The sequence below is a fragment of the Rissa tridactyla genome, chromosome 19 (genome assembly GCF_028500815.1).
Source record: "Rissa tridactyla isolate bRisTri1 chromosome 19, bRisTri1.patW.cur.20221130, whole genome shotgun sequence".
NCBI lineage: Eukaryota > Metazoa > Chordata > Aves > Charadriiformes > Laridae > Rissa > Rissa tridactyla.
In genome coordinates this window covers 7,591,237-7,613,827 of record NC_071484.1, presented here as the reverse complement: position 1 = coordinate 7,613,827, position 22,591 = coordinate 7,591,237, and the positions used below count along the sequence as shown (strand labels likewise).

Genomic DNA, 22,591 nt, shown 5'->3' with positions numbered 1-22,591 from the left:
CTTTCAGCTCTGCTCATTGAGTGCTGATTAACTCCTAGAATTTAGTGCTGCCATTAAAAGGTTATTTACTACCTGGACTTCAGTGGTTGTGACATAATTCTCGTGATGCTGTGCATCTCCTGCAGGATTAATGTGGATAACTGCAATTGCCTCTAGAAACTCCCCTGAAACACTTGATGAAATCTCAACTATTTTTTTTCCCCCTCTTACCTTTTTAGCTGCAGGAAATGAAAAGGAGAGTCCTGTAAACTTTCAGAGTGGATCGCAGAGAGCAATCTATAAACATCAAGAATATAATGTTACCGACAAGCAGTAAAACTAACATTAGGGTGATTTACTCTAGAGCTGCTTACATATTGCTCTTCCTGATCCACTTTGAGAGTTTATGGTTAGGCTTTCTTTTTCATTTCCTGGCGCTATAAACATAGTGGCTGGCTCTGAAAGGGGCTCTGCCTGGTTTGCAGAAGTGACCCCAGTTCTACTATAACTTATCCAGCAGCTGATCTGTGCTGACATCCCAGTAAGTAAATACCGTATTAGAGCTAATCGCATACTCATGGAGCTAATCTGTGCTTAAAAATGACAGAGGGATCCAGCTGATATTTGCACAAGTTCTGGGAGCAGTTTGTCTTTCTTGCTGCTTCTTTCACTGTGGAAATACAGCCTGTACATGGTTTCTCTTGCTGACCCATTTCTACTCTGCTGTTTTTATGCTGGTTTGTATATAATAAATTGTCCCCTTAGCGTCATCTGTTCTTAAGCAGTAAGCTCCTCGGAGCAAGATATATCCTTTGTGCTTAGATATATGTACTTGGGTACTTTCTGTGTAATTCGTAAGTGGTGTAAGCCTCAGCATTGTTAGGCTTGTCATAAGCTGGTACTGTATCTTAGATGTACAATTAAAACTGCATAGAGATGTGCTCAAAATGAAACTGAGCGTAAGGACTGCAGGATTGGCCTGGGACTTAAAAAGCTTCACTCAGCTGCTCTGGCGAAGCCTTTGTGTTAGCCCAGGCAGGCCACCGAGGCCTAAATTACTAGCAGTGAATTGTTATTAATAGGCATTTTGGCCGGACACCTCTGTGCTCCTGGAGCTCCCAAAACCGCCGCTGGATGTAGGTGTGGGTTTGAGAGCGATGCTGTGAATTAGTGTTACTGCCCATCTGCTGGCATACGGCAACTGTGCATCCCCGCACCAGAGGGGCTGTGCTCGGACGCTTAGCTATCTCCGCTGTGTTCAGGCTTCAGCTCGGTGTCTTGGCGATGAAGTGGCTGCAGGTACGAGGCATGGCTGGCTCAGACCTGGTTCTTGTGGGTCAGGAGCACTCCTGGTAGGAGGAAAGGCAGGGAGATAGAGGAAGGAGCTAGTGAGGACCTGGAGGAGTCTGTGTTTGCCTGAAATGTGCTTATTAGTGAGTGCTCCCATGGAAACTGGTGCTTTCAGCTGAACAAATCCAGAAAGGAGAACTGGAGTGTTATGGAGACAAGTGTGCCTGGATTCATTCCTCCTTCCCAGGCTGCTGTGGGCAGAGTTGGGTCTCCCTCGTCCTGCCCTTCTGTCCCTTTGAAGAGGAGGTAGGAAGAGGGCTCTGCTCCTGGGGGATGCCCAAGCACCAGCTTTGTTCCCCTCTGTGTCCCTCCTTAAGCTCTTCAATTTAAAGATCTCCTTTCCCCGCTCCTCCCCCCCAAGCTCTAAGCTTTTCTTGAGTGTGTCTTGAGCAGACAACAGAAAGAAATGAGGGCTCGTGACTAACAGAAAAAGGTATTAATTTCTCTTGTGGCATTTTGATCTTGAGATGTGCTTGCAGGTGGAGGAGCTGTTTTTAAGGAGCTGTGCAGGTTCCTGGGGTGTGCTAAACAGTGCTGGCTGTTGTACCGGCAGCTGAAGCATAAGGAGCTGAAAGTCTTGCAAGCAAGATATTAAACTGCCATTAGTGTCACAGTATGGGGTGTGAGTTAAAGGTTGGAGAGGCCTGTGGATGCACACTACCATAGCTTTGAAGCCAATCTTTTCTGTGCTAGGGGCAACTAGCAGTAATGCTGCTGAAGTACAAGGGTGATATTCTCCTATCCAGAGCAGGTGTGATTGGAACTGTTCTGGTTTCAATGAGATTTTGTTTTTGAGGTTTCTGTAAAGAACATAAATATTTATGCAAATAGAAAACGCTTACTCCTTTTCTATTCCAGTTCAGGTTAAATTTTGGTGTGTAGATGTCATTTCCAGGTGCGAGAAAACCATATTTACTTTTGTTTAGCTGTCTCTGAGCAAGCACAGGGTGTAGTATTTCAGCGATAACCTTGCGGGAGAACCCATGTGGTGATACAAGTGCACAACCGACCTGTTGTTCAGGGCTTGTCCTCTGCGGAGGTCTCCCTTGTGAAAACCACAGGTCAGGGTTTTCTTCAAGTGCCAATGGATATCTTGCACTGGTGTTTTCAAAGAGCTTTGGATCCTCCTCTGAACAGGATAACTGCTTCTGTGTCCTTACTTAATGCTGAAAGTCTTTCACAGCAGCAGATTTTTAGGGTTTGGGGCAGCAGAGAGCCAGGTGGAGTTGTACTTTAGTCCAATAGACTTATTGATGTTTCATCTCCCTCTTCCTTTTTTCTACTTGGTGGTTTCTTTGCAGTTGTGTATTTGCCTTGTACCATTGCAGCTAGAGAGCAGCTCTGTAATCGCATGTGATATTTAGACCACCTTCTATCCGCAATCAGTTCAATGTCCTAACTTTTCCAAATGAAGTTTTCAGACTTGTGTCTCTAGATCAGACTGCTTGGTGCGGTGCTTCCCAGTGCACAGCCAGGTTTGGGTTTCTTGGCCAAGAACAGGTTAGGTTTTAATCTGTAATTCTCTTGTTTTCCCCAGATGTTGAATTTTACCTGGCGGATGGACTGCAGAATGAAAACTTGACTGCTAAAGCAAGGGAGCAGAGGGATGCAATTCTCTTTGGCTTCCAGCAAGTCAAAGCCAGGTTTGTGTTGTCTGTGTCACTTTATAATGAAAGTGCTTCAGAAAAGTGTGATGCCTTGGGGTACCGCGTTTGACTAGCTGGACCATGCTTTGGAAGTTAATGGGCGTTTGGGGATTGGTATAATGTGAGAGTACACACACACTGGTTTGTACGCTCAACTAGGTATATAGTTGTCTGCAAAGCTGTTATTATCTCTGTTTGGAATTTGGTTTGGTTTTTTTAAGGTAAAAAAAATAAATAGTATGCCTTGGACTGTGTCTGTACAGCTTTTTGTATGTGGGTCTCTGATCCTGTCCTGTTCTTCCTTCTCCCTTGTGCTACAGAGGGTTTTGTGGGGGGAAAAAAAAAAGGCCATCACTCTGATATTTGAGCACGTGGGTAAATCAATACAGTGAGCAAAGATTCATGCTGCCAAAAGCATCTATTTCACGAGTGGCTTCTGAACTCAAATATGCATCGCCTGGACTTTGATGCAATGAAGAGGAGGACTTCTTGAGTTAAGACTTGGGTCCAAACAGGATTCCAAAATTTCATGTCCTTGTGACTGTTCAAGTCCCGTGTGAGAACATGAGCTGCATCACTGAGATAAGCGAGTGAAGCAAACAAGGGTTGTTCTGTTGTGCTATATGAGGGAAAATCAAGGAATGTAAGCCTACAGCAACTTCTTTTCTGTTTAAATAAAACTTTCAGCCTAAGCTGCATTATATTTTTGGCTAGAAATGTGATCCAGAGCTTGCTGTTAATGCTCTAGTTATAAGATATGAGTTGTGTCACTCGAAGTGAAGACCTGACAATAAAACTCAGGGTGGCTGACTGATCTAAGCATCCAGTTTAAATAAAACTGCTGTCGAGTCCCTGAGAAGAGGAGAATTTTATCCTTCGGAAGGGCACAGCCAGACTCTATTCCCTGCAGTCCCACTGAAGAACTTTGCAAGATGCCCTGCTGTATCTTAATCGATCTTTCCTGCTGGCTAATTAAGCATCGGTTTTACTCAGCAACACGGGACTGTGTAATTATCAGCCTGGGTTGCCCTGAATAATTGAAACAAGCTGAACGCAGAAGATGGAAGCCTTTGGAAAATGGGGCTGTAGCATATCTAACGGAAGAATGGTGTGTGTGTGTGTGGCAGCGTCCTGTAATACTGTGGAAGAAAGGGCTTGATTCCATGTTTGTAACAGATTGGAGTGCTTTCTCTGAAAAATTCCTGCTTGTTGGCGGGTATTGATCTTGGATGGAAGGAGTTAAGTAAGCAGAATTCTGAATGTGAAGTATTTGGACATCAAGACAAGCTTTTTTCATCTGTCTCAGGAGCATGCAACTTTAAAAGTGACAACTCGTTATTTTCATATAACAAACTCTAGGTTTGTTTTTAATGAATTAAAAATAGCATAGAACTTGGTAGATGTGTGAGGCACTTGGCAAACTTGGAAATACTGGGTTCTTCTGGCTTCCTGAAGTCAGCGGTCTGTCTCTGCGTGCTGTTAGAGTTGTGAAGGGTGCTTGAGCAGCGGGGAAAGATGCTGCTATGACCATCATCCTGTGGACCTCTGGCTTCCCAGAGGTCGTGTGTGGTTTTGGTGACTTGCTCAAGAAGGAGGAGTCTTTCAGGTCCTGGGGCAAACACCGATGCTGTAATGCAGCACTCAGCCTTGGCTCTTAGCTCTTTCTCAGCCTAAGACTACAATTTGGGATAAAGCTTTTAGAACAAAGTCATCTCAAAAAAGCAGGAGATTCGGTGATGCAGCCTTTGAATCAGGAAGAGAGGCGATGTGCAGGTTCCTCCTGGATGCTCAGGTCCAGCTGTGGGCCTCAGTCCTGTTGCTTATTGAAATAAACTGCAGGTACTTCTGGAGGGGAAAGTGAGACTCTTGAGCAAAGACTACGGGGCACTGCTGATTTCCTGCTTGTGTTTTATTGCTCGGTGGCATTTGAAAGGGTGAGAAGAACAGAGTATACAGATGTCCTTGTTCTGACCCGAGCCATTAACGCAATGATTTGTGGTGGGAGATTACTGTAACGATGACTGTGTCTTTTTATTTGAAAAGATCTAAGCAGGTCTTGCTCATGGGGATGAGGCGCAGGGGTTTGTCTCTTCGGGGAGCTTCCTGTGGCTGCTGCGGCGGGCGTTCAGGAAATCATCAGCTGTCGTCTTCAGGAAGCGCCTGCCTCCCCCGAGCAGCCCCGCTCCCCGCCTTCCACCTCCGCAGGGCCAAAAACAACACGGCGTGTAGGGTTTCGTTATTTGGGTTCATAATGGACATAAGTAAACTGCTCAACTACTGGGGAGAGACACAAGTGTCTCTGAAAGGGAAGAGCTTCATCTAGTATGATTATCCTGAGCCAGCCTCAATAACTGTTCCTGTAACTTGGCCGTCAGGTCTTTATATCGCTGCTCTCCCCGTGGCCTCATAACATTCCCCCACCAGGAGGTTCGCTGATGACTATAATGTGAACAAGTGGTTGGGCTTTATGTCTCCATGTGCTACCTGTGAGGATATATTGTTCCCGTCTCGCCGCAAGAAGTGCGGTAGGCAGGGAGGGGATTGTGTTTGCAGGTTATAATTTTTTCCAAGGCAATCCTGGGGTATTTTTGCTTGAGGAGCTGTGTCAGAGGTGGTGCAGGCGGTGGCTGTGGGGAGGCTGTCACCATACGGCTGAGTTATGAGTCCCTGTACCGTTTTACTTTCAGAACTCATTTGGTTATTTAAAGTGCACTGTTGTGTTGAAATACTTCTCTCCTTTCTTTTGTTTTTTTTTTTTCCCCCTCCCTACTAACTCAGATCCTATTCCACTTTCTAATATCTTAAATGTAAATCCTGGCCTGGCAATTTTTTTCCTAATCATTTCTTTGGTTTTGTTTATAATCTTTTTTTCAATTTCTTTCCCTGATTGCTTTGCATGACATCCAGGAAAACAAGCCACAGAACACAACCAGAGGTTTGGTCCCCAGGAAGCATCTGTGTGAAGGATGAGGGTCTTGCAGCCTATTACCTGTGTCCTGACTGTAGGCTGAGGACTCTGCTCTAGTCCTGAACAGAGAAACAAAGTGTTTGAAATGGATAAAAATGACTTAAAAAGCAGCTTTGCTTTGGGGAGGATGTGGTGCTGGGGCAGAGTTTTACTTGTCTTCCAGAAGCCCCAAAGGTTGTCAGTTGCTTCTGTTTTAGGTCTGTTGGTGCCAATGTTTTGTTTCAAGTTGTTCCTTGGGAATGTGGCTGCTGTTTCTTGTGTCCTAACAAAGGCGGCTGCAGAGCTAGCAGCAGATGTCCGACACCTGGGATGAATCGGATACATGACTCCGCTCAGGAACACAAGCCCATTCTTGTCCTTTGCCAAGAGCAGTAACCAAAAAAAAAGTCGTCTTGCTGTTAAATGACCTCACCTCAGCATTTCGACATTTCTAGAGCAGTTACAATGGCAGGGGGTGAGGTGGGGAGAATGGGATTTATTTAAAAATATGGAGATAAATAGTTCTTCCACCTCCTTGGAGTCAGCTAGTCATTTAAACTCCCTGTTGGAAGGCAAGTTTGCATTGATGGAAACAAATTCTTAGTATTTTTTTTTTCCCTGAGGCGAAATGTAATAGTACTAAAAGGAGAGCAAGGCAGACCTGTTGTATATCAAAGCAGAAATGAAGAGAAAGGGGCTTAATTAATGTTGAGCTTCTCGCGTACACCCACTAGGAAATCCAAAATAGACACTGAAACTCTACCTTTAATTTGCTCCGCTGTGACTGAAACACCAGTGTGAACCTGAGGCTCAATCCTGCTACTCGTAACTACTACACAGGACCATTTTTTTGACATTCCTTCCAGCAGCAGGAGCTCCAGGGTAGACAGGCTTTCCATCTCTGACTAGCAAGCCCCAAAACCTCATTTTACTGCCTCGTTGTCTAATTCTTCTTAAAGTTTATGGCACTATTCCCAACTCTGCTACTGTGCAATTGGTGAGGAAAAGTCTGCACGTGGTCTTTTAACTCTACGATGAAACTTCTTGCATATCAGGCGTCTCCAGGCAATGTCCTGTCCTGCTAAAGAGCTTGCAGGAGCCATGGTCTTTCCTGGAGCTCTGCGGGTGCTGTGCTGCTACGCTGGTACCTGTGTGCGGTGTCACAAATGCAGGAGCACGTTATCTTCGGAAAGATAAATACAGCTTCTGAGCTTGGAAACTGCTCTCCTTGGTGCAGAGATGCAGGATACAGAGGGGCTCTGAGATGCTCCCAAACCATGGGTATGTGTTTCCATGCTCCGTTTCAATCTGAGCTGCAGAAATATTTGGGTTTTGGGGAGCAAACTTAGGTAACGCCTTCACCTAGTTCCTGCCGAGTGCTTTGACACATCTGGCCCTGGCAGCGTTACTCTTGATAAGAAATCCTGCACTTGCTGCTGGAGCGGAAACAAGATGGTTTGACCCCAAATGGAAGTGTCAGGGTAAAGGCAACACAGCAACTGCCTCTGCTTTGGGCATCCTTGAGGCTGTGCTACAAATCTCAGCAAGCTGTTGCCACATGTGGTTCATGCAGGCTGTCACAAACCAATAAGCTACTGGTTTTATAGGTGTAGCTACTTCAACACCAGGGGAACTCTGCCTAATTATTGGGCTGAACTTGATGTTTTCTCTGGCAAGGTATTAAAGTAAGATTGTAAAACATTCACTAATGGAAATATATCTAAAATTCTGTCTAAACCAGCCTGTTTGGCCTGTTTTAATAAACTTCTAACTGTATTAACTACATCTATTACTTCAATTTTCAACCTTATTTTAAAGTTTTAAGATTGAAATTAAAGAAAATGCAATTTCAGGGTAATTTTGCTTCATTAGTGTAAACGCACTGCCTGTAATTCCTACCAATATTAAACTCATTATGCTGAATAATGTGTGATACCAAGATAAAAAGGAATTTAAGAATGTGACCTGATGGGCAGATAATTGAGCTCAGCACATTAATGCCGGGGCTGGACTATAGCCCTGCCACACTGTCCTTAATTAGGCAAAGTGCTGTTCTCCTCCTTCATGTTCTTCAGAGAGCTGAAATTTATTTGCTCAGCAAGGAAACGATCTTGCTGAGCAGGATTTCATTCACACTTACTTTGGCCATTAAATACAGATTTGTTCTGCAAAAAATAAAAGCAAGTCCCTGTCACTTCAAAAGTACTTAGCACTCTTTGGACTTTTCTAGCCTAAAAATGAGCTCCTCAAGTTGCATATTTCTTTTTTTAATCTTGGAGCAGGGGAGCTGTGGTCCTGCGCAGGGTGGGGGGAGCACTGGCCTGGGGAGACGTGAGCGTGCGCTGCACCAGCTGGTGTTAATGGAGATCTAAAGCCTCTCACCACCCTGCACCAGTACATCTGCGCCTGGGTGTGTGTGAGCACAGGCATTCCTTTAGTTTTCAACAGCCAAGTTGAATACCGACCGTGGTGATTATTTCTTTTTAAAGTCTGGTAATGTTTCTGTTAGGATGTTCCCAATTTATTCTGTAATCTCGGTAGGGGATTTTTTCCCCCCCTTCCCCCTCTCCTTTTGGGGACTGCTGAGGAAGGAATTCTCCTGGGCTAAGATACGGCGTGGCAGGGGCACAAATTCAATTCTGCTGTTGTTATATTCTACCTGCTTTTATACCTGGGGTGAATGTGGCCATTCACTCTGCCAGTAATGCAGCTTGGTGCCTTCTGGGTTAGACTCCTTTCAGTAATTTGCATCATTTTCCATTCCAGCTGATAAAATTACCCCTGTTTCCCCATCCATTTCCTTGTGAATGCATTGTTAATCTGAAACCTGAGGACTGTAAATGATTGAAATTGTGTAACCAGAGTCTTTGCGTAGCTGCTGCTGCTGCTTCTCTAACATTTAACCGAGAAATGCATTTGAAGTGGTTTGTAACCGACTCTGCTAATGGTAAGCTCCCCAATCCCATTTTCATCTTTTTTTTTTTTTGCTTGAAATCTTGTACAGCATTGATTTTTTTCAAAATTTTTTTTGCAAACATTAAAACCCAACAAATACTGTGCACCAAACAAATTAGGCTGTCTTGAAATATCTAATTTAATAACATCTGTGGTGATATTAGTGTTCTTAATTGGACAGGAAAATACAGGAAATTTGATTGAAACCTGACTTTATTTTATGGTTCCTGCTGAAATTGAGTCTGAGAGGAAAGTGGGGTTTAGACTTCTGTAGATTTTACAGCTGCAAAGAGACCATTATAACCATCAAGTTTGACCCCCTGCATAATACAGACCGTAAGATTTCAGACAGCAATTTTTGCTTCTAGCCCCAAATGGGTCTGGTTTGACTCTGTCAGCTCTGGGATTTGCTGGAAGCAGCAGATGCTGGTCAGCAAACTCAAGTTGTGGATGGGAGGAATGGGTGTGTTAATCATGTGTTTTACTGGATTTCTGTGCGTTGGTGGGATTTCTGACGACCCCCCGCCCCGTGCAAAGAGGACTAGGGGCCTGGGGTTGATCTACTGCTTGAGTTTTGTGTAAAGGTTGTAAATGTAGGAACAAAACCAAATTATCTTGGTGCTCCAAGAAAATAGGAGTCCTGTGCTCCTACCAAAGGGCAAATCTAGACCTAGTGTGGCAGGAATAATACTGACACAGGGGGAATTTCATCCTTGCGTATTCCAGGGCTTAATCTGCCCTTCTTTTTGGATCAAAAAGGGGTATTTCTGGATTTCCCTAGTTTAAATGCTGCTGCTGAGGTGATAGGAGTGTTCAGGTAACTTCTTTGCTAGTAGTCCTGCATCTGCAAGGAATGGACTCCTGCTTGGGCGTACCTGGCAGCATCACGGTGACTGATTTTCAGTAAAAGCTATGAAAAGCAAACTCCCTTGAAGGTGAATCCATCATACAGTACAGCTAGGAAGGGTAGGATCTGGCGAACTCGTAAGTGCCTAACTAATGCTCTTGGGGTTGCTTCCAATCTTGCTTCTGCTACAAACCAGTGCAAGGATGAGATCTGTCATCAAGGTCCTGGTGTGTCCTGGAAGCATCCTTCACTTCTGAAGACCAAGCCCTGGCTCTGTGGGAGGCAGCAGAAGGCTCTGATCCTTACAGACCAGACACGGAGAAACATTAGTTCTGGCTCAAGACTGTAAGGACAGTGGGTTCCTGTTGGAAAGGAGGCTTTCTGGCAAACCTGCCTGCTCTGTGACTCAATTTCCCTTTCCAATGTGACAACAGCATTTTCTTCTACTCTTCCTCATGGTAGTTCACTCTCTGAGGTTTGCTTACACAGTTGAGTTGCAACTTTGATTGGGTCCAGTTGGAGACACTGCTACTAGGAGGCTGATGGATTAGAACTGTGATCTGTATGTTTTTCAGGAGCAAAGAACATAAACATTTCCAGAAAAGCAAGCTCAACTGATGTTTGCTTGTTGAGTGTGTAACCTCAAAGGCTACACGATCATGAGAAACAGTTTGTGTTTTGAACAGAACAAATCTGTGGCTTCTTCCTGTCTAGCCCAAAATATGCACCGATGAGGTGAGAGAGGTGGGTGGTTCCTTGCGAACCAGGCAGGGGAAATGCTGATGGGATGTCTTTTGTTAAAGTATTGGCAGTGCAACACTCGTCCTTTGGCTTTGTAATGGAAATCAGATATTTCTGGGTTAGTTCCTCACTTTACGTGTTGCATCAAAATTCTCAATAGATTCCTTTGTGAGGTTGTTTGGATGAAGCTAGTTAATGATTTGACACGAGTTCTTCCCCATCTCCCTCCACTTTCTTAAGGTCCGATGTAGACCGGACCTTCCCATTAGGCTGAAACTCCGCTATGCTTTGCCTTAGCTGGTTCTCTTCTTGGGGGATTACACCCGTAGCTGGTGGATAGGAGCGTTTTAAATTAAGTGCTTAAAAGGCATGACCAGATATATCACCTATTGCCAAACTTTCTAGTTAAAGTGAGTAAGGAGCTCTTAACTCTTGGTGTTTGTGAGATCTAAAAATTCTTTATTAAAGATGAAAATGTCAAACTGATCCCAAGGCAAATAACCTCCAAAATAAAGATGCAGTTGAATGAGGATTAAGCCTATAGTTTCTAACTTACACTGTCTGGCTCAAGGGGGGATGTGTATGGAGCAATTACAATTGGTTTTTTAAATTATTTGCTGGGAGAAATGATTGGGCTATAACTTTCAGGGTAAACCTCCTGCAAAGCTAAAGAACAAGATGTTGTGTAACTGCCTGGTACCCCGAGATCAGGTGCGTTAAAGGCGTAATGTACTTGTCAGTTAGTGCTGTCTTAATTGGGAACAAAAATCGGAATTGGCCTCAAGCTCTGTACTTTGGAGAATGGCCCAAGACGACAAACCTGCTTCTCCCAGCTGAGTTCCTCCTCCTCTGCTGCACAGAAACATGAGTTATTCTGAATCTGTAAGCATGCATGTGACAGGGCTATAGATACATTTGAACTAGTCTTATTTGCTACTCAGGTTGTTGCAGCAAAAATGGGCATTTTGCCCAAGTAATTGCATTTCTCGGGTAATGCAGGAACAAAAAAATATTCTGGCCACCTCTGAAAATTGTGAAAATATAATAACTTGCTTATTAACTAAGGCTGAGGTTACCTGCAGGAAGGGGTAGAGGAAACACCGAGCTGAAATTCATCCTCCCCCCACCCCCTTAGACATGTACAAAACACCAGGGGGAAAGAAAGAAAACCTCTAAGCGAACATACTGAAAATACTGTGGCATCGTATGCGGGTGCCTTTTAAGCTCTCAAGATAAGTAATTTATTCAAGATTTTCATACAGTCAGTGGCAGATGAAGGAATTAGATCATTACTCTTTCATCTTCCATAAGAACAAGACCATCTTCCCCCCACTCCCGATTAGATTTTTAAACTAACTTCCATTCTCTGCTTAAGCCTTTCCAGAGTGAAAATGATCAAAGCATGAGATTAAAGACACATCCTGATCTGATGAGATTAGAATTTTTGACTGTTTCCTTATGCTTAAAAAAAAAAAAGCAAAGCATCTTTTTGGTATTTCCCCCCCTTAAATTTGATCAGAGTGAAGCTAACATGAGCTTGCTGGTCCAGTAGGAAATGGAACTCAATTTTACATTTTTTTTAAACCATTTTACTGTATTAAAAATGACAGAGGTTAGAAACAAAGCTCTTATACTTTTATTGAACTGGAATTAGAAGTGACAGAAAATCATTTTGGTCCTAGTGCAGTAAATGTTATCACTAAAACATGTTCAGGGGAGATTAGGACAGTCTCTCAAGCACAAGAGACAAAAGTTCACAAAACAAGAAGTGATTTTGCTGTCCTGTCTCACAGTCCTTGTCCGTTCAGGAGACAAAAGTATTTCAGCTCTCGGGGATGCAGGGCCCGGGGGCTGGAGGGGATGCAGGTACCTTTTGCAGAGCAGAGGCTCAGCCCAGGAAGGTTTCTCAAAGCAAATGTTGCATAATGTTTGAATTCTCAAAGCGAATGTTGAGTAACCATTGATGATTGGAAGCAAAAGGACGGAGCTGCTGCAGGGGTTCCCCTGACCTTGGGCAGGTGGTGTCACTTCTCTGGGCTTGAGAGATAAGGCGGAGCTGCCAAAGGATGGCTAGGAAAGAGCTTGTTGTAAAAATGGGGGACCACTGCCAGGAGCATCCCAAGGCCCAGAGGAATTTGCAGCCCTTTCTCACTACAAAGCACTGTGGTGTGGCTCTTTCAATATCATACAGCTGTTATTTATCACTGAACCCATTCTCCCAGGAAAGTTTCTTCTGTCTGTGCACATTTTTTATTTTTTTTGTGTCCAAAGCAAACAAGTCAAATAAATATTGTGCCCTTAATCAGAATTCTGTTGTTGTTTTCTAATTAATCTGTGTCAGTAGCTTGAATGTTTGTGTTAAATCATTTTCTTCATGAAAGCTTTTAATGAGGAAACAAATTGATTTGATTTTTACATACTGGATTCTTGCCACTAATGCCTATAGACCACCCCTTTGTTACACGTCTTGCCGTGAATGGGTCACTTTGTGGTTTATCCCCCAGTCCTCGATCTGTTTCCAAAACATGTCAGTGCTGTTCCCTTATTAAAATAACTCAGATGTCAACCCAAGATGCACTCAAAGCGTGAGAAATTAAGAAATTGTGAAGGATTTTGTCTGGCATGGCCAGAATTGGGCAGTGTGTGTACTGCCCTCTGCGCTGCTGCGAGGGAAGGGGTGAGATGAGGCAAAGAAAAGAGTCACAGAGTAGAATCATATAATACCTTGGGTTGGAAGGGACCTTTAGAGGCCTTTAATTAAGGCTGCAAAGCAAAAGGTCACGTAAACCATTGCTTTTGGCGTGAGAGACCTGTTCTAATGGAAGGAAGTTGGGAACCTTTGGAACTGCTGAAGAGGAGGAGAAGTGGAGGAGGTTCCCTGGGTAGCAGAGGATGTCGCAGGGGCCAGTTGCATCTGTAGGACTTGCAATTCCTCTTGAAGCTTCTTGTACAAAACGTGCGTGGTGACCATTTGCTGAGTTCCTGGCGGCACTTCTGGCATAGTTCTCCCATCTGTCACTTATTAATCAGGCTGGGACAAATCATTAAGAAAATAATGTATGCTTATATCTGTCTTTTTCTTTTTGGTCTTTTAGGTACCACTTGGAATTTCTGCCCGGAGGTGAGTACGAGCCAGGGGAAGGAGGGGTGAGTTCTCATTGCTATGAGCTCAGGGAGCTGGGAAGGGCTGGATGTGTGTGGTGACTTCTATGCAAGGTCAACAGGGATCAGAGCTTAAACCGAATGTAAGCGTGTGGCAGTTCTTAGGGGCAGAAAGGGGCAAAGCTGTAGAGAGGGCAATAGCAGGAGTTGGGGTTAGTATCCTTTCTGAACAACAGAAGTCTTTCTCCTTCCCCTTGAGAGCAAGTGATACAAAACTGCAGTGCTGACATAAATGTATTGTCTTGGACAAGCGCAGGAAATTTTTTCTGCAAAACTTGTGTCTCCAGAAAAGGCTTAATAACGTTCAGAAAGGGCTGTATATTCCCATGGACCGTTGACTTGGGAGCGAAGACTGTTGGGTGACCTTCAGGGAGTTTCCTCTGGTCCCGTTGCTTCATGTTAACCCAAATTTGAAATTGAATCAACCTCCAGGTGTAGACAAATGGTCAGGCTGTAAATTTTTCAGGACCGTGACCATCTCTTGTTATGTCTGTTAACAAGCTGGGAGACTCTGATTGTGACTTTGATCTTCATTTCCGCAATAATGCGGGTGATGATTTAAACTTTCCAGGGTGCCTGCAGGTCACAAGCCGTGTCAGTGGGTACTTCTGTATATTCGGGGCAATTGATGGATATGTGTTTGCTCGGAGCTGACCTAGAGTTCCTTTGACTCTATCGGATCAGTGGAGCTCAGCTCCGATTCCTGATTTGGGGCAATGGGTACAGCCACGGTGTGTGGTTTGGTGGGTTCGTCCCTCTTCCTTAAATAATGGTTGTGATACGCGAGCACAGACAGAAGGATCTGCCAATGTTCAAACAAGATGGGAGCTGGGGCTGTAATAAAAATCCTTGCAAGCGTTCCAACTCAGCTAATCCTTCATTTACTCCAGGAATAAATTCCAGTATGTTACCTCCTCGGTCAGGGCCCACTTCCAGCACATCCTGTCTGTCTGGCAGCACAGAAATGTCAGAAATGCAGCAGCGTTGCAATTCCCACTAGAACAGTGTTATCACATTTTAATATGAGCCTCGGTGCAGCCTCGGTGCTTCTAATTGCTTTCAAACCATTGTTTTCATGCGTTTGGTTGATGAACCCAGCATCTGGCATCATTTGAGAAAGTACAACAGACAGCTGTGTTCAAAATTAAAAAAAAAAAAGAGTGAGAGAGGATTAGAACACATAAAAGGGCTCAAAATTAGATTTTTTTTTTTTAATTTTGAAAGTTCATACAATGTAAAGGGTGGAGGAGGGATGCTTTTGTTCTTTTGAAATATTCCTTATTCTTTTATAGAGTTGGAAGCCTAAGTCATATTAGGAAGACTGCGTTGTAGAACTGTGTATAGACTTGCAAATGAAGTGCCTAGCTCATTTAAATGCCTGCTAGGAATTACTGTACAAGTATTTGGATCTTCAGGTATATAGGTATCTCTAAACGTGTCCCTATGTCACCTTGGGAATTAATATTATTGGGGAAAAAATGTACTAAGGAAACAGGGCAACCTGGGAGTGAAAACATGGGCGCGGACATCACCTCGAGAGCCTCAGCTCCGGTTTGTGATGCCTTGCCGGGGGAAGGAACGGTGGCGATGAGAACTTGGTGCATGTTGAATGGAAAAGAGCCCGAGACCAACAATGTGGGGCTTGGTTTTAAATAAAAAAAAATAAAATAAAAATCTCATGTGCCTAGACACATAAGAGGACTGCAAAAAACAGGTATAAATTATCTGCCTAGCTGCACTGCCACTGCATTTAAATAACAGGCTGATGTGGCAAAGGAAAAGACGACTTCTAAGAAGCTTTGGGATTTTCTTTGTAATATCTAGTAACCAGCTTCTCTAAAGGGCTTTAAGCACAACTTGTGACCACATCTGGTAAAGGCAACTGAGCTCCTTGAACTCAGAGCTGTGCTGAAATCCCTCTGAAGACTAAAACCTCGGTGATTCCAGCTATCCCAACCTGTTGGTTTCTGGTATTGGCTGAAATGAATAGAATCGGTCTTGACATCTCCCAGCAGGCAGAGACGTATATGAAATGGACTGTTGGTCTGGTCTTGAGCATGAGTTGGGCGGATCAGTGCAGTGTCAGGAAGATGTAACTGAACAGAGCACACGACGCAGGATGAATTGCTGTGCCCAAGTCATAGGCACCAGGTGATGTTGTTGGCCATAGTGTGTAGCTGCAAAGTATTTCTGCCTTGTTCCGTAGGCGCTCTGTGAACAGAGCCCCAGGGTGACTTGTATTTCCTTTTGGAGGAGGGCTGTCTGCCTATGTAAAGCATTTTATACACTTAATATATTTTATGCATGCATGCCTTTGCTGTCTTGCAGCAACCTCCCCTTTGTGGAAAGGGAGCTAAGGAAAGTTGGCAAAGAAAATCTGGAGAGGACCTGGGTCAGCCGGAGCCCTCCCCCAAGTTCCTTTCTGCTGTTTCCGTCTCTTCTCACAATTCAGTGCAGGGGAAATGTTCTGCAACAGCTTTGGTTTGGAAGAAACGCGTGGTCTGAGGGAGCAGCGAGAGGCCGTTCTGGGGTACTGCAAGGGAATCCAGCATGAAATGGGAGGACAGGGAGACTGGAGGGAAGAGAAGAATATTTGGGAAGAGAATGGAGGGACAGGGAGCAATGCAAAAGGAGGGATTAAAGGAGAAAAAGGTGTGTGTGGGGCTAAATGAGAGCTGTGGGTCAGGCTGCAAGTTTGTCTTTGCTGGGTGGGACTTTGCCCTAAATTACTGTCACTGATGTGTTTCAGCTTCTCCATTCCCAAACCCAAAAGACATGCAATGATGGGCAAGTGTGAAAAGACAATATGGCCACTGGTAGAAGTGAGTTAGATTAAATCAGTGATGTCCATACAGTATTTAGAGATACTCAGGAGTACGAGTTGCTCTATAACGCTCTGCCTGAAGACACAGACCTCTGGAGATGGAGAAAATGTGGCTCTGCCCTCCCAGCCGAGGGCTCTGGCCTGGGGCTGGCAAAGGATTGTCCCTCCAAATCCTCCTGTGGGTACCTGGGTCTTTCTGCTGGGTGGGTGAACCCTTAGCACAGCATTGCACAGAACTCAGCTTCCACCTGCTCGTTCACGCTAAAGAAACTTCACAGTGGATGCAGTTGTAGGCAATGACTTCTTATTTTGTTTTGAAGAAAATCCCAAATAGATGAATAAAACCAGATTTATTTTCATTGGGCTTATGACAATACTTTTGTCTTTTCATCAAAAGTTCATCCTAAACGGTCTTCTCTGAAGTGCTGCGTGTATATTGCTGAATAGTAGTGTTTCTTAAAACACTTGTAAGTAACCAAAACATGTGAGAGCGAGGATTGTTCTTCCCATTTATGAAATTTAGGAAAACTGAGGCTCAAGAAATGTGCTTAAGGTACCAGAGCATCTGCAGGCGTGTCCAGGAACTGGGTCCAGTTTTACTGCTTCTCTCGGTTCTGTGCCTTAACCCCAGAAAATGTAAGTAGGAGGAAAAAACATAACTATATGGAAGGGAGATGGGGTAAGGGACAATCCAGGATAAAACATGACTTAAAAATTGGGAGCCTTCATGTTCTGTAAAAGGATTAAGTAAGTAACAGTGTGGAAAGTCTTAGTAGGCCACTTATCTCATAGTATATACTATTTAGACGAAGCACGTATCGTTTTACGTCTATCGGCCCTACTTTGGCTTGGGTGTGACTTCATGGGTCGCTGGTTGTTCCCGGGGTTGGATGTCGTAGCAGTGCACGAGGTATGTTACATACCCAGGGCACGCATGTAGCTTTCTTTCATTAACTGGCGTTACACAAAGGCCTCAAGTGTTAGATTTATGAAGTAGCTTTTCTATATAAAGCCTCAAATCTCTTGAATTGAACTGAAGCGGAGCTGGATGGGAGACGGAACTGTGCATTTCCCCAAACCGCTGCTCCCTGGTATTGCATACTTGGTTCGTGTAGTTATGACAAGTACAAGTAGCAAATCATTAAAGCAGCAAAAACACCATCTTTACTGTAAAGATCCCCTTTGAAGCTGAGGCAGAGTGTTCCTGAATTAATGGAGTGCATAGTGATTTTCCTAAGTTTTATTTATAAAAAACCCTCTTTGCGTTCATGCCAAGAGTCTCCAGCTCAGTGGTAAGCAGGGTTCATACACAGAAACCTAGTCTAGATTTATGATGTGTTTGAAAACGCAAGGGAAAAAATATTGAATTGACAATATTTGTAACATATTGTTAAAATATCTATTCTATCGCCATGCGTGGAATTCCCCTGCTTTATAAACATGAGTGCCAGCTACAACCCTTGAAATGTCATAACACACAGAGACAAAAAGAAAACAAAAAAACTTTTGTTAGAATGCCGTCTAAAGTCCAAGATGTGTTTGGGTGGTATGTGGAACAGAGAGTTAATTAATGAAAAATAAAATATACACATAGGCATATGTTCTTTAACTTAAAAAAAAGAAAAGCTTTAGTATCAACACTTCTGACGGGTCCCTTTATCAGCGCTGAAGCTTTGCTTCCTGCAGCTCTGAGCGTGCAGCTCCCTGCCTCTGTATATATATTATACTCTGGGCAAACTAATCTGTGTAGAGACAGTATTTTTTGCATTAAAATCCCTCCTGTTTCATAGTTTTGCAAACTCTGAGCAGCTGCACAGCTTTGCTTTTACATGGACTTATAAATTATTCTGCTACCTAAGGTATTGTGCACAAATTTTGGAGGCAAGTAATGATTATAGGAGAAAAGAGAACACTCTGCTTGGAAAATTGTCCTAGGTAGGAGGAAGGCGTCTGTGCTCTGGGAACTGCTGTATGGGGGTGTGTCTGCATTTTTATTTACATATATAAGTAGAATAATCAAGGGGTCTGTGTAACTTGGAAACTGTTGCTATTGCATTTTGAATGTTCAAACCAGAAACCAAGCCACCACCCCTTATCATGAAGTTTTAAAACCCTGAAAAAAACCCACCTGGGAGTCCAACAGAGCACGGAGCACCCTTCAGCTGGAGGGACAAGAAAACTCTGGGCAGAGCCCTTGAGTGTGACATCCCACCTTGCCCCAGGTCTCTGGAGCCAGGCTGCTCCAGTGAGCACCTTGAGTGGGGGTCTGTAGTGGTCAGAAATAGGGTTAGTTGGTGGCGAGTGCACAGAAATTAAGGGGGAGATGTTTACCCTTGATAGACATTCATATTGCTGTAGCGCAAGGGAATACAAAAGGCCATTTCTGCATTTCTCGAAAGCGTTAGTCACTTTTTTTCTTTCTGGGTGTGTTCAATGCATGAAGTGAGGGGAGGAGAAGGGAAAAGCCTCCAAACATGAACATGTCATTTGATTTTATTTTTTTAAATACTTGGGTTTACTGTTATCAGTCTTTAGTTGGAGCCAGCAAATGAAGAACTTGTAGAATTTATAATAGGATTGAAAGACTAGGTAACAGCAACTAGCGGTTTGGCTGGGTTATTCTGCTGTTAATGTCAAAACTTTCATGACCTTTATTGAGAAGAATTAGGTTAATGAGGAGGGCTTTTGAACTCTTTTTAAACCAGCCCATTGATTTAAAACTTCTTACAAACTTGAGGGAAGCTTCCTGGTTTGGATTACCAGGTGCTGCTTGCCGATCTCTACTTCATTAATCAAAGCGGTGGAGTTACCAAGTCACCCATAGTCCTTCGAAACCCATCCCAATTTGTAACACCTTGGGCAGAACTTGCCCTCTTGGCTCACATTCAGCAGTGTCCCGTGCTTCCCTCCCTGGGGGGGTCAAAGCCCACCAGACTCTTAAGAATAAAGCAATGCACCATAAAGAGGAAGGTATAAAAATGTCAGTAAAGATGCTAAATATACAGCAGTTTGGGGAGCCCCTGTAAGTTAAATATTAACAAGTTCTATTGCTCTCGCTTTGGTCAGTTAATAAAATACTCTAATTATTAGATTGTCTAAATTGCCTGATATGCAGCTTTGGAGATAGAGAGCCTTCTCAAATGAACCCTCTGTGTTTTCTGAACTTGTTTGCGTAATAGGAATGTGCTGCAGCTTTCTTTTTATAAAGAAATCTCAAGGGTTATTGTAATGTGCTTAGATGAACACGCCGCCCAAGCGTTGCTCCGTGCTCATGCAGAACAGAAGGACGTTCAAGAAATTGCCCCGCTGGGGATAGAGCACGAGAGCATTCATATATACAATCATCTGAGCTTTCTTGCAGTGGGTAATAGACCCTCCTGCTCCACGAAAATGGGGAAAAAGGATGTAAATTCTCTGGCCATTAAGATGTTTTGGAGCCCTTAGGGAAAGGAGTGCCCTGTCTTATACCTTTGAGCCTTGCTGGAAGTGGGGGCGTTGGTCCCCTCTGCATCCATAGCCCTCGCTCAGCGGGAGGGGGGCTGGGTCCCGATTCCTGAGTCTTCCAAGCCTTCAGCTGGTTCTAATCTGGAGTTTTGAGTAGCTCTCCCCACAGTGACTTTGGTTTGTAGAGCAGTAACCCCATCCAAGTCACCTACAGTAGTAATTCTGCCCTTTAGTCAGGCTCCATCCTGAAACACCACTGTAAGATCATCCTTTGCATTATCGTAAATGCCTAATGGGCATCTCCTCCAGTCCCTAGAGAGCCCATCGCTCTGCCGTACGCTCCTGTCTTTGCATTCGCTCGTTGTACTTATTTTTTCTTAACAGTGAAAATTGCTGCAGATACGGGCAAGACAGCCTCCTTGTGTCTTGTCATTGGAATATGCTCGCTAAACTCCAGCTCCCTCGTGGGTTAGTTCTGTTTATTCCTTGTGCGCTTGGAAGGGTTTTGGCTAAGAAAATACGTTGAACCTCCTGACACTACAACGGACGTTACTCAAAACTATTTGGCCTGTAGTCCCCTCTTCAGTACTGATGATGTTGACATCTTTTTTTAGATCCCAAACTGTATTTGCAGAACTATTTGTTAACTATTGCACTGCACAAGCGCAGGGTCTGGCTTGGCAGACCTTGTTTTCCATGTTCCTAGCAGAGCTGGTACCTCAGAGGATGAACCAAAGCACAGATTTGTGATCCTCCTCTGCCTCAGTATCCCCATCCTTTAAATGAAGACCTTCTCTCTTCAAAGAGGAATAATTTATCAGCAGACAGAAATACAAACTGTTGGTAGCTTTAGGCTGGGTTTTTTTGCTCACATTGGATGGGCTTTGTATTTTACTGACGTGTTACCGGGTCACAAAAGAAAGAATAAATCTTGTTTACTTGTTTACATCCCGTGGGAATCTTCTGCTGTGCTGGGTTTCAGGCTTGTTCCTAAGCAAGGCTGAAGTGTGCTGTGCTTCCCCTGTCAGGCAGCTGTTCTGTGTAGCTGCTGCCCACTTGAGAGGCGGAATATGCAGTGCCTTTGCTGAAAGGGTGCCAAGGATTGCGAGAGAGGAGCTGGAGGGGAGGAAGTTGGAGGGGGAGGGAGGGGGAGAGCAAACAGACAGTGAGAACTGGAGAGGAGAGCTCAGCTGGGGAATGACACAAGGGGCTGGCAAGAGATTAGAAAATAGAGTGATGGGAGAGATGCAGCGTGAGCTCAGCAGCTTCTTCTTGTCCTCATCGGTTCAGGGGGGGATATTTGGGCCCCCCAACCTCATCAGCTATTAGGATTCATGAGAATGCGCTTTGTTGTCTTACAGAGCAGCCCTGCCAAAGTTCTCTTTCGGGCAAGGCTTCCAAGTTGCAAATCTCATGTGTCATTTGTGGGGTGGCTTTTTTGGGGGGTGTGTAGGACTTGGGTTTTCTATTGTTGTAGCTTGCTTTTTTCCTTTTCGGAAATAAACCCGTAATCAGTTGCGGGAAGGCTTCAGTTTGGGTATCTGCATGTCAGATTAAAGACCTATGAATTAATAACTTCCAGGTTATCTTCTGTTTTATATAATCGTGAAGTTCCTTTGCCATGTGACAGAGAGAGAAAATAATTTAACCCCAGCCTGCCCTGAGCTTCTCAACATCCTTTGGGTTTATTCTCTCCCAGCTGAGAGTTGCAAAACTTGAATTCCTTTCAGTGTAATAAACTACTTGGACCCGTTGTAAGGCTTTGATTCCTCCCGCCCCGCCGACAATGAGACTAGGTTTTGCACCCCGGAAAGCTTTAGGAAGTCTACCGTGATGGATTTCCTTTTTTTTTTTTATGAATCCCGGGCAGTTTGTTGCCTTTCCCAGCCCGGCGGCGGGCGCAGCGGGGCCGCGCTGATGCCGCGCATCCGCGGCTGATGCTGCACGCTGCAGCCCGACCTGCTGGGCACAGGGGCTCACTGCAGCGAACTCGCCTCCGCGACACAGCTTCCCACTTTCGGCTTGGGTTTTTAACATAAGTGGCGTTTTTAGTGGGCTATTAATTTGCTTTACTGCATGTAATTAGCCAAAAAAACTGGATACTGAGCGAACAAAATTAGGCTTGGACTGGATTCACTTGTCAGCCAGCCAAGACCTGTTTGGGTCGATGTTTCTAAAACAATGATAAATCGGCTCCTCCTGTGCGCGAGGAGGTCCCTCTCTTTGCTTTTGACCCTGTTGCCATGAGGTAGACCTGTCCCGCTGATAAAACACAGCGTACGCAGAGACGAGTCCTGCTCTCACCATGGCCTTGTTTACCCTGTGAGCCAGGGACAAAGTTATTTTCCTTCTGTGTGTGATCTCCGCATCCAAGAAAATATTTATTAAGGGGGATAAACACTTTGAGATCTGTATATAAAGAGATTTCTCTCGTAGTTTGTTAATAATACTGCTGCTGGTAGTACAGCCAGGAAAGAGAGGGCGGACATATATGCCTATTGCAGTGATGTGCTATAGAAAAAATTGGGTTTTCAGGCAAATGTCATGTTACCCAGGCACTGGTACTATAAGGAAGTCAATAGCACCCATGAAGAAGGTGTGGAAAATCTGCATCCACCAACCTGAGCTATTCGCATATTAATCACAGAGGCTAACCACACAGATCCAAATGGGTGCTTAGGAGCCGATGAAGTCTT

General features: G+C 44.2%; 1 protein-coding gene across 2 annotated transcripts in view; it reads left to right on the top strand.

Moving 5' to 3' along the window:
• SKAP1 (src kinase associated phosphoprotein 1) overlaps nt 1-22,591 on the top strand; it is a 156,407-nt gene that overhangs the window by 3,358 nt on the left and 130,458 nt on the right. For both annotated transcript variants that reach the window (XM_054224741.1, XM_054224740.1), the window contains exons 2-3: nt 2,867-2,972; nt 13,561-13,586. In XM_054224741.1, coding sequence (XP_054080716.1) covers nt 2,867-2,972; nt 13,561-13,586 — 132 coding nt within the window. The remainder of the gene's footprint in view (nt 1-2,866; nt 2,973-13,560; nt 13,587-22,591) is intronic.